Genomic DNA, 24,025 nt, shown 5'->3' on the forward strand with positions numbered 1-24,025 from the left:
TCTCTGTAACTAGCCCTTATTTTGATATCCTTGTGAACTTTCTTATTCCTGTGTACATTTAATCTGTAACTGCACTGTCTTGTCATTTAAGTAAAGTTTATTTATTTATTTTAAGCACATTTAATTGATCTTATGTTATATATTTATTTTATTTTATTTATATTTGATGACTGGGAAAGTCCAACTGGACACAGGTCCATTTTCAGCAGAGGCCCGGGGAGAAAAGCTCCATTTAAACAACTGCTAAACAGATACAATTAAAAGAAACAGCCTTGCATTCTTAATACACACATATAAAATATCTAACATTGCATCGCAGGCTCATGTACAGCACATAGTTGTGTTTTTAAATGCAAACAAATGGCATATAGGAGTGTGTTTAATATTTAATTATAGACATACAAGTTAATACCATTGGAATAAAACAATTTTAGGAAGGAATAAGAAATGTGTAGGCTAGACAGAACTGGGTCATCCTTAGCAGTATCCTAGTATTACTGCTATGTGGTGGATTAGCCTGGGGAGTCACATGAGCACAGCCAGTTGCTAAAATAGTGGGTTTTGAGTAGTTTCTTAAATTGGGTGGCAATGTGAGTAGGAAGTGAATTCCAGGTTTTTGCTATTGTACAGGCAAAGAGAGTTTTACCAGCTTCATTCCTATGTTTGATGACGTTTATGAGATTTTGGTCTATTGATCTTAGGACTTGGGTGCTTGTGTAGGGTTGTATCAGATTTTGTAGTATGGGGGGGTTTCAGGGATGTAGTACAGTTTGTGGGCTATGGAGAGCTGTGTAGTAAGAAGCAGATGGGGTAACTCAAGCCATTTCAGCTGCTTGATGGAATGACAGTGATGGTCCCTATTAGAGGCACCTGCAGCAAACCTGGCAAACTTGTTATAGCAAGCTGTAATTTTGTTTTGCTCGCTGTGGCGAAGATTTGTCAGGATTGGAGAGGCATACAGTAGGGTCAATAGTAGGTGAGTTTTAGCAATAGTGGCTTTGGCATGGTTGGTCATGAGTTGCCTGTTCCTATATAAGAGACCAAGCTTTTTGTGCACTTTTTTGATTGTTTGGGCTATGTGCATGTCAAATTTAAGTTTGTTATTGATTACTACTCCTAAGAGTTTGGTGTGTGATGTTGGGGTAAATAGGGTATTATCTTTGGAGTTTATGCTGAAATCATTATTTAGTGCAGAAGATCTGCTTGGAGTGAAGAGAATTAGGTTTTTTGGGGGGGATTGAGTATAAGTTTAATGCTAGAAAACCATGCTTCAGTCAATGTAAAGTTGTGTTGTGTTATTGTTTGTAGTTCACTTAATGTTGGGGCAGCACATATGATAGTTGTGTCATCAACATATTGCACTATAGAGGCAGAGGGGGTGGATACAGCTATCTGATTTATAAATATGGAGAATAGTAAAGGACCAAGGATTGAACCTTGAGAGACTCCAATGGATACTGGCAGAAGGGAGGATAGTTGGTCCTGCCACAGAACTGCGTGTTGTCGGTCTGATAGATAGCTGTTGAACCAAGATATAGTGGGTGAGGTAAGGTTAAGGGTAGATAAAGTTTTGAGCAGCATGCTGTGGTTGACCATATCAAATGCTTTTGATAAGTCCAAGAATACAGAAGATACAAACTGTCCGTTGTTTCTATGGGTGTTGACTATGTTAGTGAAAGAGAGTAGGGCTGTTGTGGTACTATGGGTTGGTCGAAACCCATGTTGAGATGACGATAACAGGTTATTTTCTAGGAGGTATTGCATTAGTTGTGTATGCACTACTCTTTCTAGTATTTTTGATAATGGTGATAAAATTGTGATTGGGCGGTAGTTGGTGAGTTCAAAGGAGTTGCCGCCTTTGTGGAGTGGGATAATATGGGATATTTTCCACAGCTTAAGTACTTTACATTCAGATATTGATCTATTTATGAGAACAGATATGGGTAAGATATTGTTTCAGCTGCGAGTTGAAGGAAATCAGCAGGAAGTTTGTCAGCAGCCAGTGTGGTGGGTTTTAGTCTTTTGAGGAGTTTAGTAATAAGATTTGTGGGTGCTGGGGAGAATGAAAAGTTAGAGGGAGTTTGTTGTATAATAGGGATAGAAGGGGTAGGAGAGGGTGTGGGGTTGGGGATGCTGTTTAGGGTATTAGAAAGGGCTAGGACAGTTTCTGTTAAGAATCTTTTGAAATGGATGGGGATGTCCTCATTACTGGTTGGTATTGTGGGTGTGAGAGTGCTGGATTTACCTGGGTGAAGTAATTTATTTATCGAGGCCCAGAATTTTTGAGGGCAGTGGGCATGTTTTTCTTGTAAGGTTTTGTAATAATTAGTTTTATCCATTTTTATGAGTTTTTTGGCCTTGTTCCGGAGAGCTAGGTAGATTTGTTTTGTGGTAGTGGTTTTCAGTTTATGATATTGGTTCCATGCTCTATCTCTATCCTTCGTTATAGTTTTAGTTTCTTTTGTTAGCCAGGGGGCATAGTTAGTCTTAACTCTGATGGTTCTGGAAGGTGCATGATGGTCTAAGATTTTGGGAAAGGTTGAGTTAAAGTAGCCTACTGCTTCATCTAGGGGTAGGTGTTTTAGGGGAGACCAGTTACAGCATTTTAGTTCCTGGTTTAGGCATTTGGCTTTGAAGTTCTTTTTATTGCAAAATATTCTAAGGATGGGTTGGTTACTTTGGCAGGGTTTATTCCTAATAAGGCAGGTTGGTTGGTGATCACTCAGATTATCTGGTAGGCAGCCTAATTGGTGGGCTAAGGTGGGGTCGGACAGGAGTATCCAATCTAGGATGGACTGACGTTTGGATTTCTTATCAATTCTTGTGGGGGTGTCTATGATTTGGGTGAACCTGTGTAGATTAATATGCATAGTGGGGTTAAATTTGATACAGTTAGACCAGTCTATATTAAAATCTCCTAAAATTATGGTTTCTTGTGGATGGGAGATAGAGATCCAGTGTAACAGGTTTTCCATAGTGGCAATGTTGTTTCCTGGTGTGATGTAGGCACTTGCTATAACTATATGTTTGCTAGAGTTTAGTTTTAATTTGGCAAAAATGAGTTCATTACCATTGACTTCATGAGGGTTGTAGCTAACTTGCTCCAAATTGAGATGATTTTGAAACAATATGGCTATGCCACCTCCTTTTTTCCCTGCCCTATCTTTCCATATAATATTATAGCCAGGGGGTGTGATGTCATTATCATGATATTTTGCTCTAAGCCAGGTTTCAGTTAGTATAGCTAATTCTGGTTTATATAAAGTCAAGAGGGCATGGAGGTCCTGAACTTTGTAGAGTATACTTCTTGCATTAATGTTTTAAAGAAGAAGAGATGAGGTTGTCCTACTGTAGAGTGGGTATGATTGATTTAGGTTGAGCTGGAATGGAATAGAGGGTCCAGGGTTAGGCTGTATATCCCTGCAGCAAGTGAGTGTTTGCCTTAGATACAGGTAGAGTTTAAGAAGTTTTTGGAGTATTTTATATTGTTTCTGGGATACATGGGTTTAATTTTGTTCGTTTGTTTCTTATTTATGTAGAAATCTTGATGGGTTAGGGTAAGGTCGTATGGAGATATAGGGAATTGGATTAGTTGTAGTGCATTGCTTATGGTTTCTGTTTGCCGATGAGTTGGATTGGTAAAGTGAAGTTGTGTGTGGTAGGATGTAAGGATAGAAAACAGGTGAAGAAAAAATATGGTTAATGTGTAAAATGCTGCGTTGAGGTGTAGGGAAGGCATTTTATGTATCTTGATTTTCCCTTTAAACATTACCTTGTGTAGTGGGGGAGAGGGGAGATGGAGAGTAGGAGATTCAGAACAAGATAGCAGGGACGTAATAGAAGGAGTTTACAATACGGGTGTGGTGTAATATGTTTGAGCGTGGGATTGAAGGTGTGATCTGATTGGTTGATTGGGTGTGTGAGCTGAGGAGGGAGTGGTTTAGCAGCTATAAGGTTAATTGCAATAAGGGAGGGTGGGAATGAGGTAGGGTCAGGGAGTGAAGTGAGCATAGCAAACGGAGTGGGACAGCATTGTCCTGGAGGAGCAGCAGTTGTGGAAAACAATCAGTTGTGATTCAGGGAGTACAGTAAGGCATTATGCTTGGAGTCTACTGGTCAGTAGTTTACAATTTAGAGAAAGCTAGCGAATACTTAAAGCTTTGCAATTCTTTTCCATAGAAGGAGGTTTGTGGTAGGCTGCTGAGAAACACATACACAGATGGGAAGCTAGCACATGTGGGTATTAACAGAGTAGTGCACAAGTAGTTAGGCATAGGCTACATACATTCAAAGTCTTTAGTGGGGAAATGCGCACAGAAGTAGCTCTCTTATGCAACCTGGCTGTAGGCAACACTTCTGGGTGTCTTCTTGGGTTTGGCCAGAGGTTTCTTTGTACCCTAAAGGCAGGGAGGGAGTACCCAGGACAGTTTACCACATATATGACACTTGTACTCTCTCATTCCAAGGTGTCGTTTAATGTGATTCCTGGCATCACCTAGCTGAGCTGTTGAAAAATTGCAGATCTTGCACTTAAATGGTTTTGAACCAGCTTAGGACATCATTTATTCATGATCGGGAAATGAAGTTTATATTTGGTTCTAAGAATGAAATTCACATAAACTGTTCTGCATGACACTGATATCTGTCATGTGCCTCCAAAGATAACATTTAATTTCTCAATGAACAGTATCCTGTAAGTCTTGTTACTCAGTTAGGACCGGAAGTGGAAGTCTGAGCCGGACGTATGTGCAATAAACTGAGTTACAAGGTATGAGCGACTGGAAAATCAATCCACCAAATAGAAGTGCTGAACTGTGCTTGCATACTAGACCTGTCTGTGATACTTTCATTGCTTATGAATGGTAGACATGCTTTCCACTTGGTGTAGGTTTTCATGCACAGAAATGCAAAACCTGTAGGTTCTCCACGAGTTTAAGCTGCTGATCTTCAGATTATTGTCACCATCAGCTCCTTTTGAGAGATTGTGCTGCTCCTCATATTAGATGATATATACATGTCGGTACCAAACCATCTCCTTCTGTGAAATCCTTTACAACCCGTGTCAGATACCACACCTTAGTCTATGGGGACTCAAATTCTGCTTCAGAGAGATTTAAACGCGTCTTATTATTATGCATAAACCTCTGATTCTCTGATGTCATCATGTTTCCATATCCCCATGCACATTGAAAACAATTCACTTTTGAATTAATGCTGTCATCCACTGAAGCAAGTGGCAAGATTAATTTCCCAACTAATATCAAATGGGGGAGTGGGGAGACAATCAGTGCAACTGAACCATTTGATGTCTCCAAATCTTCTTGAGAGTCAAATGAAAGTACCACATTCTTAGTCTGGAGTATCCTCGCAGGGTGGTACAAAGGTTAAACTCCCATCTCCATACAAATTTCTAGTATTAAAAGCCCTGGTAAATACTACTAATATTGTAAATATAGAAGAAGAACTTGGCTGGAAAGAATATTGCTGGCAGGTTCGATTAAATGCATGTTTGCCACCTGGATTAAACAATAGGGAAGAATTTACTTTGTATTTAAAAAGGAAGGGGTTAAAACAGGAGGTAGCATAGATATTATGTGTTAGGCTATTTTAAGTGTAAATGTCTTTTTAAGTTAGTATGAATCATGTGATTTATCATGTGCCTTGAAAGGTGTATTTAAAGTGTTTGATGTGATAAGTATTTCAGTCTGAGGAAGTCTCTTACTGTGATTGTTACTGGGAGATGAAAGCACTTACTGATACTGTGTACCTTGTATTAAAGTGGAATGAAGGTCATCCAGCCGTGTTTCTGCATTTCTTTGTGTATTCGACTGTTTTTGCTATCTTGTGCTACTGTTGAAGAAAGTATATATATATATATATATATATATATATATATATATATATATATATATATGTAGATTTAAATGTGTACATATATGTAAATACACACACACACAAACGCAAGGGTGTTGTAAAGTTTGCAAAAAGATAATTTGTTTGACTGTGTGTTTCAGTGGGTAAGGATCTCCAAGTGCAAGAATGTAGTGTGTGTGTGTGTGTGTGTGTGTGTGTGTGTGTGATGTGTTTTTTAAATGCAGAAGTATAAATAATATCAGTAAGGTAAAGGGGACAGAGTTGTGAGTGTATGCATGTTAGTGTTATGCTAAGTGTAAAGTAATGAAAGAAGAAGAGGAACCCACTTTAGAAGAAGTAAGAACAGCACTAAGGAAAATTAAGTCATTAAATCAGCAGGCTCAGATAAGGTCAGAGCAGATATGATCAAGATCTAGGTGAGTTGGGGGAAAAATGGCACATGAGGATGCTCATAGCAGTACAGAAACAGAGGTGTGTCGCAAATGGCTGTAGAATAAGCATACTATTTGCAGTGTACAAGAACTGGTGGATGTTCACAACTTTGGGCAGTAAAGAGGTATCCGACTCCTGTCTCATCCCATGAAAGTTCTACAAAGTGTGACTGATAAACATTTACAAAAAGTAGTTGAAAGTAAGATGGGATATGAGCAGCTCAGATTCAGATCAGGACCCAGCACAACCAACTTGATGTTTACAATGAGACAGATAGTTGAAAAGAAACCAAAGATGAGGAAAGAATCCAACCGACTATTCCTACACTTGCAGAAAGCATATGAAAAGTTCACAAGAAAGCTGATTTGGGCAGTCCTGCAATGCTACAATGTTCCAGAAACATTGGTAGACATAGTGCAGGTTACGTACAAGGACCTAATGACACAAGTGTGGAGCTTTTCTCCCCGGGCCTCTGCTGAAAAAGGGCCTTTTCGGCTCAGTCAGACACCCCCGGTTAACAAATGTAAAATAAAATAAATAAAATAAATAAGTGCAAACAGTGTTTGTAATCACAGAGGGGTGCCCTGTGGGAATGGATGCACTTCAGGGTTCAGCTCTGAGGCCACTGCTGTTTATATAACTAATACTTTATTACATCTACTTAACTTAAATATTTTTCTACAACTCTTATTCCTTAAATGTTATTTCCTCAAACATGTATTTGACCCTGTATTAGAGTGCATTATTGCTTCACTGCATTGTTTCACAAGTGAAACTTTGTTTATAATTTCTCATGTGTAAATAATGTTTTTTTACTATTATGTAGCCTACTTTAAATCACAGCATATCTTCATTTCTACTATTCTTTATGTTTATACTTCTTTTCTAGAGCTTTTCTCCCTGAGCCTCCATTGAAAAAGGGCTGTGGCTCTGCTGGTCTAAACCGGTCAACAAATGTCAAATAAATAAAATAAATAAATAAATATTGGTGAAGGACTACATTAGCAAACAAGTCAGAGGGGATAGATGAACAAAGCTGCTGTATGCAGATGATGAGGCATTACAGGTAGACTCTGAACAGAAACTCCAGCAAAGGAGGGGGGGACTGGAATGCAAAACTGAAGGCACCTGGAATGAAACTCAGTACATATAAAACTATTGTAATGGCAGCAAATAAGGGAAATTAGAAGAAGTTGAGAACAGAGATAGAAGGGAAAATAGTGGAACAAGTTAACAGCTTCAATAGATTCATAGGTTCATAGATTAGTACTAGGCTAACTGCCCTTGCGAGCCATTTTTTTAAGCCTAGCCAATTATCCCTTATGAGACTCAAACCCTACACCTTGTGTTTGTAAGGCAAACACCTTAAGCATTATGCCACCCTCCTAACCCTCCAAGTACCTTGGAGGGGAAAAAAAGGGAAGTCTGAATTGGGTCAATGCTAGAATCAGAGATGTTGCAGCCAATAGAGACAGAAAGTCAGGGGTGGTGTATGCAAGAAGAACATCAATGAAGTTGAAAAGTAAGATTCATAGGTTCATAGGTTGGTACTAGACTATCAGCCCTAGGGCCTATACAAGCCTAGCCATAACAATTCCCTGGCTATTTCTTCCCACACTATTTACTTCCCTGCACCCCTGTCTAGCAGGGCGACTAACGTGATCCCCGGGGTGAATTTCCTTTCTCCCATCCAATCGTCAAGGTTCCTTTTGAAGAGGGCCAAGGAGGCGCTCTGCTTGACATGTATGGGCAGCCTATTCTAGAGTCTGGGGAGTCAATGGGTCAGAAACCTATCCCTCCAGCATGTTTTGTTTATTGTGATGACAAGGTTTAGATCTCTGAAGCGTGTGGCTATAAGGGATTAGGATTTCTTTAAGTGTAACATGTCCAACAGCTCTGGATTTGACATGGTCTTGTATGTTAAGCAGAGATCACCTCTGAGTAGATGATATGTGACAGAGTACAGCTGGAGTTTTTTAAGGTGTTCAGCATAGGGCATCTGCTTTAGGCCTATGATTCTTTTAGTGAGGTATTTCTGCAGCCTTTCCAGTTTTTGCAGATGTCTTAAGAGCTACATACCAAATGGGGCATTGTATTCTATAATGGGCCTAATGAAGGATGAGTACAGTGGGACAATGACCTTCTTTTTTCTGGTTGAAAAGCCCTTAGTGATGAGGTGTGCCACATAGAAGGATTTCCTGACTGTTGTGGCGATGTGGTTATTGAAGGTGAGACCACTGTCCACCAGTGTCCCTAAGACTCTTATCACACTTTCGGTGTTTAGTGTACTGCCACCTATGTGGTAATTCATGGGTACATGTTTTTTCCCCAAGAGGATAACTATACATTTCTTGGCATTGAGCTTGAGCCCATGGCTCTGGCACCAAGCATCTGTTTCTGTAAGGCCCTTTTGTAGAGTATCCACATCATTTGGGGATTCAATAATGGCTCCCAGTTTGCAGTCATCTATGAACTTTGTTAGCCAGCATCCCTTAGTGTTGGCCTGTACTTCAGAGAAGTAAATGCCAAACAAGAGCAGTCCCAGGACTGAACCCTGAGGTACTCCACTTGTCACTTGTCTGGAGCTGGATTTGGAGTCAGCTACTTTTACAGTGTGGGTTCTGTCAGTAAGCCAGTTGGCAACCCATCGAGTGACATAGGGATTAATGCCCAGCTTAGTAAGTTTATCTATGATTCCAGAGTGGGGGATGGTGTCAAAGGCATTGACGAGGTCCAGATAGGCTGTGTGGACTGCCTTACCCTCATCCAGGTGTGTAAAACAGTGGGGAAACCAGCACTAATGCTTGGCACAGAAACCTGGGCAGTGAAGGCAGAGTAGTTGAGGAAGCTAGAGGTGATGGGGATGAAGTGCCTGAGAGAGGTGGTAGGATGTACACTATAGAACACATGAAGAAATGAGGACATCAGAGCAGAAGCCCAAGTAGCTCCAGTTGCATAGAAGGTCAAAGAGACCAAATGATGCTGGATTAGCCACATGTGCAGTAAAGCAGACAACAATCTGGGGGAAACAATTTGGACAGGCAGGAAGAACATCCAGCAAAGAAATGGATGGCTTGACTGAAAGAAGACCTTTGATTATCAGACATGAGTGTAGAAGATGGTAGAACAGTGGCATTGAATAGAGAGAGATGGTGACGGTTGATGATACACCACAACCTCATGCTGAAAAATGGAAAGGGGAGATGATGATGATGGTTATGGTAAGCACTAGGTAAGGGACTAAGTTTTATGGTGTGTGTGTGTGTGTGTGTGTGTGTGTGTGTGTGTGTGTGTGTGTGTGTGTGTGTGTGTGTGTGCGTGTGTGTGTGTGTGTAAATTAGCATGCATTGTGAACCTGATTACTTAAAATTAAACTTATGTGTTTGTTTGCTGAATAGGTTTAGAGTAAGGGTTAGGTGAGGGGAGTAGGTGCTATGGTGTGTTTCATACTGTGTGATTGAGTTTGTAGAATGGCAATGAGTTCGATAGTGGCATGCTGAATGTTTTTGTAAGTGCGTGTGTGTGCTTGTGTGTATGTGATTAGTGCTAGAGCAAAATCCAGATTTAGGGGATAGTTGAAGGGTTGTCTCTGAGTCTGAGTGTCTTGTGTATTGGTACTGTTAGGGCAAGAGAGTTTCACAAATTAACATACACTACAAATGAATCTGATCACCTACATGTGTATAAACTCTCTATATTGTAAACAAGTAACAGACCAAATGGCATAATATGTGTGTTACTTTTAAATTCAAGATTCTCTAAAACATGCCTAAATAGCAATGCACACATATACATTACAGAATACATTATATCTGCACCTTATGCATCTAGTATTCAAGTCAGGTTCATGAGGATGACCTTTATTAAAGCAAATGTAATGAACTGCATATTATCATTTACCTGGGCTGCATCAATCTGTGAATGAACTCTTCCAGCAGAATCCTTCTCCTGATTTCTCTTTCTCATTTCCTCCAGGCTAATCTCATGGCTGGTTAGTTCAGACTGAATTTTCTAGTGGAAAAAAACAGACTTATGGTAATAGATGTCTATTTGTACCTTTTATGTTTTTACAGTGCTTACTCTCATAATACAAGGTCAGTTGTCATTACTGAAATGTCACCATGAATACATAATGCCACTCAGAATTAATTTAGTCGATTTTTATTCAGTATTTTTGCAGCAACAAGACCACACAGCTATTTATTCTAATGTTCATAGCATACAGTTAGGAAGCTACTAAACAATTCTGGCATTTATACTGTTCACTTGAACTGCAATTATGGTTGATCAAGTAGGCCAAAATATGTCATGAATTCTTCCCAATTACTGACTACCATTTAACCTTGAATGACAAAAAGCATACATACTTTTACTTTCTTTTTAATAGCAGGTAAGTATGCAAGCAGTTTGACTTAGAGGGTGCTACAAATGCCAAACAACATGCAACTGTCATGTTGTGATCCATTTATACTGTCTCCAAAGAAAGTGATATTATAATGTGGATGCAAACAAATAAAATGCTTGTTTGCTAAATTTTTCATTGCATTTCTTCTTTAAAGTTCTGATAAGAAAAGAAAATAAACTGGGAGAGGCAGTATTTGTCTCAGATGAATAGGGAGGGGTCGGCTACTAAATCCTAAAAATATCCTTCTGTGAATCATAGCAGAGTGAGACAAAAATACTAAAACTGAAAGTACCTGAAGCACAATGTCCTAAATAGAACACTAAAGAATGAAAGATCACATCATCTGTCCTTCAACAAAGAGTTCTACATAGGGTAAGCCCCCATATAACTCTCCAATCGTCTACACTAATCACACTCCAAGATGACATAAATTCAGATTTTAGTGCAATAACTTCTTTCAAATTAACTTACGTACTTCACTAATCCTTAAGGCTGTATAACACAGAATGAGAACAATTAAATAATGAGGGTTTAGGTAGCTTGTTTCATACTTGGGGGGGGGGGGCAGTACTGCTTGCTTGTCCCAGGTATATGCTGTTATTTATACTGAATTCTACAGTGTTTTATTTTCATTCCTTGATTAAGGATTTTTGGAGCTTTTATGGTTGTTATTTTCAACTTTTTACACTTTTTTGATTCACTGAAAGCGCTGTTGGGTGTTTTTCATCCTCCCCCCTGTAATAGGCATTATTTTAATGACAGATTTTGTCCAGAATTCGTAGCCCATTGGTTCACATTTTTATAGTGGAAATCCGCCAAGAGTGACATCACATTGTTATGCAAACCTTCAGGATAAATATGTGAAAACTGAAGCATTTGGTTAAAAATGTATCCTTATTACAAAATCGTGCTATGCTTAAGGCATAAGTGATAGGGAGGCATGTGATACAAAGATAAGGGGGATTACACATTTGTTTATCAGTAGGATTCCTACAGTTGAATCCATAATGAGCTAATTTGCATACAAACATGTAAATGTCACTGGACTTGCGCCAGTAAACAGCAATTCAATATAAGAATACAGACTTTGACGGGAAGGGAAAATGTTTCATTTAGAATCAGCAAATTGCTTGTGCATACATGGGCAAACTACAGAAGGGAATGTTGTTGGAAAATTTCATTTGGTGGCAGGGACATGCTTGTGCATTCATGGGCAGTCTTCTAAATGGATCATTGGGGAAATGTTCATTTGGTGTCAGGGAAATACTTGTGCATTCATGGGCAGACTACTAAATGGTCACTGGGGAAAGTTTCATTTAGTTTCAGGGATGTCCTTGTGCAACATGTGCATAATACTGAAGGGGTTGTTGGGGGAAATTATTCATTTGGTGCCAGTGTAGTGCTCATGCACACACGAGCAAACCACAGAAGGGATAGTGGGTGGAAACATTTCATATGACTCAGTGGAGTGCTTGTGCATACATTACACTTAAGGCATTTCATAATAACATAAATGGTCTCTGTAAATCTCACCATTGCTATACTCCTTGTAAACATCATGGATACCCCTATCACATTTGCACAAATGACTATGAATACAGGTCTATGTTTGTAAAGCAAATACTGATTACTGTTATACAAAAAAATGCATAAGGCCTTCCCTGCTTTTCATATTATACCACAACAAACTAAATAACTGAATATACATGCACATTATACACACACACACATATATATATATATATATATATATATATATATATATATATATATATATATATATATATATATATATATATATATATATATATATAAAAATGGTCAACATTTTAAAAGACCAAAGTAGCACATAACATTGAACAAAACATGTCGGTCACTGACAATACTGATTACACAAATAATTAACAGTGAATACATTGGAAAAAGAAAGTACATTTCCTCCTATGTACTAACCAATAGAATACCAAAATGCAATTCAAATTTAAATAGTAGTGGTGCTACAGAAAGTTTATTTGTCTTCTTCTTTTTTTTAATATAAGGTACATGGTTAGGGGAATGGGAAGTATTAGGATTAGTATGCATTCATCTCCTACTACACCTTAGCAACACATGCTGACATAAACTTGTACCTTACCATAAAAGAGCCCTTTCTGCAACATTTAAAGTAATAAAAAGAATAAAAGGTAAACGTTTTTAGTTGTGCAGCAATAAATACAAAATATCTAAAAACACTGATCTGTTCTCCCCATACAGGAAATATTTTAGTAACTTTAGAATGTACTAATGCATTTTTGCTTAAAACATCATCAGGTCACACTGCCACTACACATGACAGCTGGGTCACTCACCATGCAGACACCCACACCCACAAGCACCCACACCACATTTAATCTACTACCCTTATCTAATCCTAATTCTAAACTCTAACCCACAAACACTCAAACATGCAGTAAATCTTTCATGTTACCTCACCCTATCTAACCTTAACATGTATACTCTCATGCATACACTAAATTTATTCCTGTACCAAATCTCTACTGTAACCCTAAAATGCACACACACCCTCACACACAAACCCCTAGCCCTATCAAAAAGCTACCAAACTTTGTCAACCTACCCAGAATGCACTCAGTCAGCCTTTGCACACATATATATTAAGAGCGTGTGTGTATGTATATATATATATATATATATATATATATATATATATATATATATATATGTGTGTGTGTGTGTAAATATATATATATATATATATATATATATATATATATATATATATATATATATATATATATCTATATATAGATAGATTAGGTTCATAGGTTTGTACTAGGCTATCTGCCCTGGGGCATTTATAAGCCTAGCCAGAGTGTTTGTGGCTTCACCACCCTTAGGATGAGAATAACTACGCCCTTTTTAGGGTTTAGTTTACTGTGCCTCTGTCCAGTAGTGACACAGAGATGACCCAGGGTAAACCCCACGATCTCCCATCCACTCCCAAAGATTCTCTGAAATAGAGTAGTGGTGAGGGGCCCTTATGGATCATGGATTTGTCCAGATCCAGGTGTGGGGAGCTGTCTGTTGAATGAATCTGTCAGCACCCAATTTTTATTTTATGTGTTGAGGTTTAAGTCTCTTGCCTCTGTGTCTGGATTTGGATTTGATTTGAGTGGAGCATGTGGAGCATGTCCATTATTGGACATGGCCTTGTACGTCATGCAGATCTGCACTCTGAGTGCGGTATCACGACTGAATAGGCTTTGAGTTTTTCAGTCGGCAGCATATGACATATGTTTAAGACCCTTTATTCTCTTGGTGGTGTTGGTGTTTGGGGGGCTTTCAAGGTGTCGGGTAATATATATCCCAAATGATGTGAGTGTCAAATGAGAGGTTACTGTCAACAACCTGGGTCCCAATCCCTGATTACCTTCCATTATAATGGAATGGAACCTATGTGGTAATTTGTGGTTGTTTTTGTTTTTTCCCAAAGGGTATGACTATATATACATTTTAAGGCCTGCTGGCTGGGGCAGCGGCACCTATCCGCTTCTCCCTCTCTGAAGGCGGATGTTTGTGTCCGCTGGAGTGGAGTATCTGGCCCCCATCTTCTGAGTTTTTTGTCAATTTTTGTCATCCTATGTTTGCAGCCACAATCCTCCCATGTTTGCCCGTAATATAAAAACCATGCCCGGAAAAGAGGGGTCCCAGGTGACCCAACTAGACACCGCACCCCTTAGGACTGGCTTAGAGTCTGACATAGCTCCGAAGGATCCTCTCCATAGCTTTTGCACAGGGCTCGCTGCTTATGGGGGCGGCATTAGGTCTGGTCTGCAGGAGCCGCCTTTGTGAAGTGGTACCTGTGTTGCCACGCGCCACTCTTCTTTGTATGTATCCTCCTGTAAAAGAAAATAGATTAAACAGCAGCCTATGTGTGGGTTTAGTTCCTCGAGAGTTATGGTAGCACACAGCCGGGGACCCCGCCCATTCCCATTGATGCTGTGTTTTTTAGCTTTAGAGCGGCGGCTCACCTGGTTTGATGAGATGTTTGAGGACTATAGTTATTTCTTATTTTGGGAGAAATTTTTGGGGAACCTTTTTGCCAGAATGTTGGCATGTCAGTGGGGGGTGTCAGTGGTACTCCCGAGATGCCCTTTGCTTTGCTGGATAGCTTCCTCCTCCTGTATTAGCTCTTGTTTATGGCTAGGGGTCCTTTATGACTGGGCCCCTGCCTCCAGGGAATGGGAGGGTGTTTAATGGGAGTTACATGATCCATGCATTACATGATCCATGCATGAAGGTAGGGGATGTGGATATCCAGTGAGATTAATATATATATATATATATATAGATAGATATACTTCTGGTGTGGAGCATTTTGTCTTTGTATGAGTATACTACTGAATTGCATTTTCACTGAATCATAAATCACCAAAATAATTAATTGAAAACATGTTTCATACTGAATTATATTTTACAGAAAATATCATATACAGCAAATTGTCATTCAAAAATTTCCTTTATTGGGGTCACAAGGTCTGAGCCCAGGTATGCCAACAGGGGCTGTCCAGCTGTCAGTATGCAATGTTAAGCTATAGAAGCTCCTGTCACTCCTGCAGACCAAGACACTTCAAGATACCTAGCAAAAAACAAAGTTATTCAGGACAAATCACACCGTTTTTTTTTTTTCATATATATACTGTCTAATATGGACCATTCTGGAAGACCTGGAAGTTGACTGGAGAGAAAGTATAACAGTTCAAGGAATTACTCCTGGCTCTAGCTGCCCAAGAAGTGGAGGAAATAGTTGGAGATGAACAAGAATGGCAGTGCCTAAAAATAGCATGTGTTAGGACTACAGAAAAGATATGTGGCTGAGATAGGTATGGAGATAAGGTACATAAGGAAAGCTGGTGGTGGAATCCAGAAGTCCAGAAAGTCATCAAAGGAAAGAAGGAGTGCAAGAAGAAGTGAGAGATAGAAAAGACTGACCAGCTAGGAAGGACTACTGGTTGGCTAGCAAAGAAACTAAGAAAGAAGTTGCAGTAGCAAAGAATAGGGCATCAGAGGCACTCAACCATCTTCTGGAAAGTGACTCAGTAAGTGGCACACAGAAACTATATCAGGTTGCAAGGCAAAGACAGAAAGATAAAGAAGATAGACACCCTTCATAGGGGATGCCAGAAACAACCTGCTCACCAGACCACAGGACATCAAAGGCAGATAGAAGGAGTATTTTGAGCAGCTTCTGAATGAAAAAAACAACCCACAGAAGCTGTACTGCCCCAGAAATAGCCTACAATGAGAGAAGAAGAGGAGCCCACCCTAGAAGAAGTAAGAACACCACTAAGGAAAATGAAGTCAGGGGAAATCAGCAGGCTCAGATGAGGTCACAGCAGATATGATAAAGATGCTGGGTGAGATAGGGGAGAAATGGCTCCTGAGGGTACTAATAGCAGTGTGGAGAGAAAGGCATATCCCAGATGATTGAAGAATAAGTATACTAAAGCCAGTATACAAGAACAAAGGGGACATCCATAGCTGTGGGCAGTACACAGGCTTCAAACTCCTATCATGTTGCATAAAAGTTTGGGAGAGGGTGATTGATAAAGGGATACACAGAGTAGTAGAATGTAAGATGGGAGATTCAGATCAGGATGCAACACAACTGACCCGATGTTTGCAGTGAGACAGATACTTGAGAAGATGTTAGAGATGTGGAGACCATCCAACTGGGCATTTCTAGAGTTTGAGAAAGCATATCCCAAGTAAGCTGATACGGGTAGTACTGTAGTGGTTTGAAGTCCTTGAAACATTGGTAGAATTAATGCAGGCTATGTACAAGGACCTAATTACTTAAGTATGAACAGTGTTCAGCCTGACAGATTGGTTCCTAGTGGGAGTGGGTGTACGCCAGGGTTCAGCTCTGAGCCCACTGCAGTTCATACTGGTGATGGACTACATTAGCAAACAGGTCAGAGGGGACAGATCAACAAAGTTGCTGTATGAGATGATGTGGGATTACAGGTAGACTCTCAGCTAGAAATTCCGCAAAGGATTGGAAAATGGAATGCAAAACTGCAGGCACAATGGATGTAACAAAGCACAGATAAGGCAGTGGTAATGGGAGAAAATTGGGGAAATCAAAATAAGCTGAGAAAAGAGATGGAAGGGAGGACAGTGGAACAGGTAAACAGCTTCTAGTATCTGGGAGGAGTTGCTGAGGAGAAGGGAAGTCTGAATGAAGAGGTCAAAACAAGTATCACAAGGGCTGCAGCCAAATGGCATAGAGTGTCAGATATAGTCTATGACAGAAGAATGTCAAAGAAGCTGAAAAGTAAGCTGTACAAGACAGTGGTGTGACCAGTACTACTGTATGGTACATAAACCTGGGCAGTAAAGGCAGAACAGTTGAAGAAGCTAGAGGTGATGGAAATGAAGTTCCTGAGGAGGGTGGTAGGATGCACACTGTGGCACAGATAAATAAATGAGGACATAAGAGCAGAAGCCAAATTATCTCCAGTTGCAAAAAAGATCAAAGAGAACAGATCACAGTGGTTAGGACATGTGCAGATTAGCAGAAGACAAGGTGTGGAAGATTTGGGACAGACAGGAAGAAGGTAAGAGGAAGCAAGGACATCCAGCAAAGAGGTGGATGGATTGTGTGAAAGAAGATCTGCGACAGTCAGGCATGAGTGTTGAGGAAAGCAATAGTGTGGTACTGAATCGAGAGAGTTGGTGACAATTAACATGATACCCTGACCCCACGTAGAAAGAAATGGGAAAAATGGAGTTGATGATGATGATGTAGTGGAACCTTTGTAACATTCTACAGGACTTTACATTTCTGACCTTACTTATTTGGCAGTCAGAGCTGCATGTCCTATAATGTATTGCTCAAGACAGAAGATAGTGTGTGTTACATGACACATTGTGCATGTGCTACAAATACCAAATGTTTATGAGTGAAAGCATACACAGCTGTTATGTTCTCATTTGGTGAAGCTGAATATTAAGATCTTGCTAGCTAAAGCAATAAGGAGATTCTTGGAGCTGAATCACCTTTCAGTGGTACAAATAACAGTTTGAAAGGTGGAGTTTGTTGATGTCTGGTTCCTTCTAGAGCAGTATACAAAACATCTTTCAGTTAAACTCTCAAAGGCAATATTTGCCAGGAACAAGTTCCCCTATTGTGTTTAGTAAGTATTTTGAGGTTTACCACAGAGTGCTTTAAAGCAGGGAATCCTTATTTATACAATTTTTTGCTAAAGTTGTGAAACTGCCATTACTACTTTTTAAGCGTGAGAGGGGATTGAAACTTTGCTTTCCACCTGCAACAGCACTACATCAATTACTGCTCTTCTATTCCATTTAGAGCAATTTGAACATCTGTTTGCAGGGACCCTTAATAATGACTGGTGTACTCTGGATACTTGTATTTTAGCCTACATGTAGCCATTATACTGAATTCCACTAGAAAAAGCAGTATACTTTTTTATACCTTGGGGAAAAACTACCTGTTTATATCTCGTAGCATGCAGAGGACAGCCTGATATTCTGTGTAGGACACAGACACACACACACACACACACACACACACACACACACACACACACACACACACACACACACACACACACACACACACACACACACATGATATAAATATTTACTGGTCCAACTACAAGCAGGTCATAACATAGTCACTACACGTCATCCTCTATGGCTTCACCAAACTAATAACAGACACAACCAGGCACACTACTGTACATTGTTACTGACCATTACCAAATCTTTGTCATATGGGAAGAAAAAAATGAATAAATAAATGCACAAATAACACAGACGTATATTACAGTTTGGTTTTCTATTCACTCAAAAAAATCATTACACTGCTACAGCAATGTAACTGGTAACATCTTAAAATATTAGCTATAGACAATGCAGTTTTAATGAAACATCACCATCCAGACTAAATTCCATGGCGCCTTTATGTAGAGAAAAGAATAAATTAAACAAACATTACCACTGCTCTCTAGATGACATCAGAAATCAAAAAATTAATGACAAATAATGACAAAACTTATAAGCAATGGAAGGTATGTCAAAAGCCATAATCTAGACAAAAATATAATGGCCTTAGAATCAAAGTCAAATAGATGATAACAGCCAAATAATCATATTGCACACATCACTCAGAACTCATAACTATAACCCTAAACATTACTGGGCATCTACAAATAAATTACTAAAACCAGGCAAGATAAATGAAAACAATCCACTTCCCAATTAATCTCACACTACCATTGCTACATCGTTTAATAAAGACTTAACTGACTCAGCATTCACTACCACACAATACTACTATAGTAACACTTCTAGTGACGATACTGTCCATCCTAATGGATCTTTAAACCTGAAGTCAATCAACATGACACAAGTAAAACAAACAAAACAACACTCTATGTTCTTTCCTTATTCATGCAGAAACCTTCAAGTAGCCTCGGAGGCCTTTGCATACCCTGTTGCTATTCTTACAAACAAGTCCATCTCTGAAACTCCATCCCACAGTTTAGGAAGAAATCTTAGATAATTCCTATTTGTAATGGGAACACTCAAAACCATCTTGCTGTTTTCAAACCAATAGCTATTTCATCCTCTCTCAAAAATTCTTGAAAACTGTGCTCCAAAAGAACCTACACCATCTCATACAAAAACAGCACTTACCTCCTAGTCAGCAAGGTTCTGTCTAGGTCATTGATACTGCTCTATTATCCTGTCTCAATAATATCAACCACAGAAAACCAATGGTCTCCATACATTTCTTCTATATTACTCGAGTTCTCTAAAGCGTATGATACAAAATCTCAACTTCTTCTTCTACAAAGACCGTTGTCGACCTTACTGCTAATACCTTTTCCTGGTAGCTAGATTACTAATCAATCGCAAGCTGTAAAATGGCTCCACTCTTACTCTGATTTCCTACTTATCAAGAACAGTATCTAACAAAGATCCACACTTGAACAAATTTTGTTTAGAGTATTCATTTTTGACAAGGACACCAAAATCCCTAATGCCATACTCATCTAACATGCAGATGACTCTATTTGCATTTGCACAGTCAACTGTTTAAACTAACTTCAGTGAGATACATAGGCAGACTTCCACGCCATAGAACAATGGTTGTACACTTACTTCTATTACACCCTATGAAACTAAACATGTCCTATTTGGATATGGGCAAGATTTCTATTTCATCAATGAATTACACCTCAGTCAAACTCCAGTACTAAACTCCTTGAAGTGATCACAGAATAAATTAATATTTTACAAACATATCGGTTTTTTTTTCAAAAACCCACAACAACTGGCATGTAATATAAGCCAAAACTCTTTAGCATAACAAGCTCAGTTTCTAACAGCAAAATCTCTAGCAATACCTACACTCCCTATAAACTCCATCTGTACTCACTAATCTCCACCAAGATAATACATAAATTAGAGCAAACTTACAACAGAGTTTTTAATATTGCAGCTAATGTATTAAACAATACACATATCTGCAAATCTCTGCATAAAATAAATTTGACGGAATTACAAAATCTACAAATTCTTCTTCAATTAAAAACACCTCCCAAAAAACTACTAAAATGTAATAAACACCAGTTTATTTTCAATATTATTTATTATACTCCTAAGAAACTTGTTAGGTCAGAAAAGCATAACATTCTACAGATAGGTAAACCAAAAGTTATTCTGAGGATCTATTTTTCCATCTCTGTTGTCAAACAGAACTTCACCCCCCAACATATCAGAAATGACCGAAAATGTAATACTTTCATTATTAATTTAAAAGTTTACATCGAATCAAATTGGACTAGGTCTTGTTCGTAACCTTTTCTTTTCATGGCCTTCCAGATATTAAATTCTTGTAGCTATCTCACTTTACTTTCTTTGTACGCCTCTAAGTCCTTAACCCTGCTCTTTTCACCTGCATGTAGAATAACATCCACCTTCCTTACCACTCAGATTAATGTACTCTTTTATGTATAATTACCCTACAACACCTCTGAAACTATCACCTCTTATGTGATCTTTACTTTTCTTATAAAGACAACCACCTGTTACATCCACTTCTTTTTGACTATATCACTATTTTTCTCTGCTTACACTTTACTTTTATTCTCTTAACACATCTTGTTGTTTATGTCACCACTCTATTTCTATTGAACATTTTTAATTGATATTTTGAATTCTTGATGTACTACATTAACTATAGATTATGCACATGGCTCCTTGTTGATCATGATTTTTAGATTCTTAACATTTAAGTTCCTCCAAGCTTATATGCACTCATCCTTATACCTTTCCAGTTTCACATCGACTGTGATTTGATCTGTGTTTGTCATATTTTACTATATGGAGCCTTCCAGCCCGGGCCTCCGCTGAAAATGGGCTTTAGCTCAACCTTGCTATTCAGGTTAAATATAAATAAATAAATCACCATCCTGGATTGCTTCTTTTACAGATACGTTGTGTATGCCAAGAAGAGTACAAGCTCCTGTATTGATTCCTGGGTTAATCATCCAGAAAAATCACAAAAAAAGAAACTAGAAAGTAGTAGTTCAGGATTTGAGCATCTGCAGTGAGGTAAGCCCACAGCCATCTAATTCCTGAACAGATTCAAGCAGATAGCCATGTCCTACAACATTATACTAATTGTACTCACAGGGTTTCAGCCCTATCCTGTTGTGTAGTATGTTGCCTACTTTGATAAGAGTACTTCCTATCTCATGGCCCACTATGAATCAATTGTCATGTCTCAAAATTATGACATGGCAATTAAAGAAGGCAGACATTTAAATATGGATTACATTTTCAAACCATCATAATCCTGGAGTCAATGACTTCTGTTTTGCATCCATATTTTAAGCATTAATCAATGATATGGTATGCATTATGTCATAGTTACCCCATGACACTCATTAATTTATCTACCTACCTGAATAAACTACTTGAAACTTCAACAAGGTATCTTTATTCTTCCCACTGGGAGGATATTATACAGAAAGTTTCTTGTGAAAGAGTTTGTAATATGCATTTCCTAAAGTCTGCTGGAATAGTGTTCCAATTAGTAGGGGAAAAATCTAGGTGTCAGAAAATGTTACCTGTAATTATGGGATCTGAAAGAATATAGGGGAATATGGAGAGCATTTTATTCTATGTTTACTGGCAAAGAATGGGCAATGGCACATATACAGGACACTAAAGGTTTAAAACAGGAGATGAAATGTATGGCTTGTTCTGGCATTGGGAGACAATTGGCTTTCTCAAGGGTTTTGCAATTATGTTGATGTCAGTAGGAAAGGGAATGAATCTGCAGACTTGATTAGTGGTAGTTTGGCAACATTGGATATCCTGGAAGGAGTGCAGTGCAATAAGTGGGATGGAATATTCCAGACATTTTTTTTCTTGTTTTGCACTTTTTTGCTTGGGAACTATGGTGTTTGAAGATTGAGGATGCTCCACTTAATTGTATCGTTACCTTTTCTGTTATGGTTTGTGTGTGTAATTTTAAAGGAAAATTAAGATTTAAGAAGACTCTGAGGTTTTTATACCTAGCGGTTAGTTTGATGTTGGAGCTATTGGTAGTGACTACTGAGACTGGCTTGAATTTTTTTTTTAAGTTTCTTCTGGGTATCAAATTTAATTCCTTCCACTCCCATTCACCTCTGTGAATTTAATTAACCAGAGTGTAAGACAGTGTTCCAAGTTCATCATGGAAAAGGGACAGCTGTGCCCAGTGAGCTTATTCACTTAACAAATTTAAAAAAATGTAAAAAAAAACTCTTTCCATCAATTTAACACATTTTGTAAGAACCAGTGTTGTATTTCAAGGAAACTGCATTTAGAGGGTTCCTTTCCGAAATGTCCAACCTTCACAACACAATATTTGGCTGATATGGTTAGATCCCAATGTTCAGTCTACTAACTACCTTTTGTTACTCTTGTAAACTAATCCTATGCCACCCCTTCCATATCATAAGTAAACTCGGTGAAGTTCTTTAATCCTTTGATTTATTTAATTTCTGCCATACCAGCAACACACTTAGTCCCATAGATTTAAATTATTTCCAGAGATGCAACACAACATTTTATGTAAGGACTTCAAAATTCTGTACAATATTCCATTTTCAATCTTATTACTTTGTCAAAAAGCATTTGTGCACATCTGGATTTAAGGCAACAACAATGTAGTCATCTTGTTGTTATTTGAAATATGTAAAGTCATCATGTGAAAAAAAAAAAAACTTCTGTTTGGTATTAATAATGACACTCAGGTCCCTGTGTTTATTCATGATATGCAACTTTTTATTTCCCATGTCTATTTTATCAGTATGTGTCAAAGCACTCTTACTCATAATAAGGAGCAGATTCTTAAATCTCACATAGTCTCAAACAACTCTTGGAACTTAATTAAGTTCTGCAAAACTGAATTAAATGGCTCACTTTTTATAGAATCATCCCATTTAGCCATCTAGCATGTGCTTGACATCATCATCATCTTCTTTTGGCTGTTCCCGTTAGGGGTCGCCACAGCGGATCATCTGTTTCCATTTCTTCCTGTCCTCTGCATCTTGCTCTGTCACACCAACCACCTGCATGTCTTCTCTCATCATATCCATAAACATTATCTTAGGCCTTCCTCTTTTCCTGTTACCTGGTAGCTTCATCCATAGCATCTTTTTCCCAATATACTCAGCATCCCTCCTCAGCACATGTCCAGACCAACGTAATCTTGCCTCTCTGGCTTTTGTCTCCAAACCTTCAAACCTGGGCTGACCCTCTAATATACTTATTCCTAATCCTGTCCACCATTGTCACACCCAGTATAAATCTTAACATCTTTAACTCTGCCACATCCAGCTCTAACTCCTGCCTTTTTGTCAATGTCACTGTCTCCAACCCATATAACATAGCTGGTCTCACTACCCTCTTGTAGACCTTCCGTTTCACTCTTACTGGTACTCATCTGCCACAAATCACTCCTGACACTCTTCTACACCCACTTCATCCTGCCTGTACTCTCTTCTTCATCTCTCTTCCACAGTCACCATTACTCTGAACTACTGATCCCAAGTATTTAAACTCATCCACCTTTGCCACCTCTACTCCTTGCATCCACACCATTCCTCTATCCTCCCTCTCATTCACACACATATATTCTGTCTTAGTCCTGCTGACCTTCATTCCTCTTCTCTCTAAAGCATATCTCCATCTCCCCAGGGTCTCCTACACCTGTTCCCTACTCTC

The 24,025-nt window shown here is 38.7% G+C and overlaps 1 protein-coding gene across 9 annotated transcripts in view; it reads right to left on the reverse strand.

The window, feature by feature from the left end:
* Window positions 1–24,025, reverse strand: part of DMD (dystrophin) — a 9,298,038-nt gene that overhangs the window by 5,860,049 nt on the left and 3,413,964 nt on the right. For all 9 annotated transcript variants that reach the window (XM_044072398.1, XM_044072396.1, XM_044072400.1 and 6 more), the window contains one exon: window positions 10,207–10,317. In XM_044072398.1, the coding sequence (XP_043928333.1) occupies window positions 10,207–10,317 (111 nt within the window). The remainder of the gene's footprint in view (window positions 1–10,206; window positions 10,318–24,025) is intronic.

This window comes from Protopterus annectens, chromosome 5.part0, assembly GCF_019279795.1.
Source record: "Protopterus annectens isolate FY-2018-M chromosome 5.part0, PAN1.0, whole genome shotgun sequence".
Classification (NCBI taxonomy): domain Eukaryota; kingdom Metazoa; phylum Chordata; order Ceratodontiformes; family Protopteridae; genus Protopterus; species Protopterus annectens.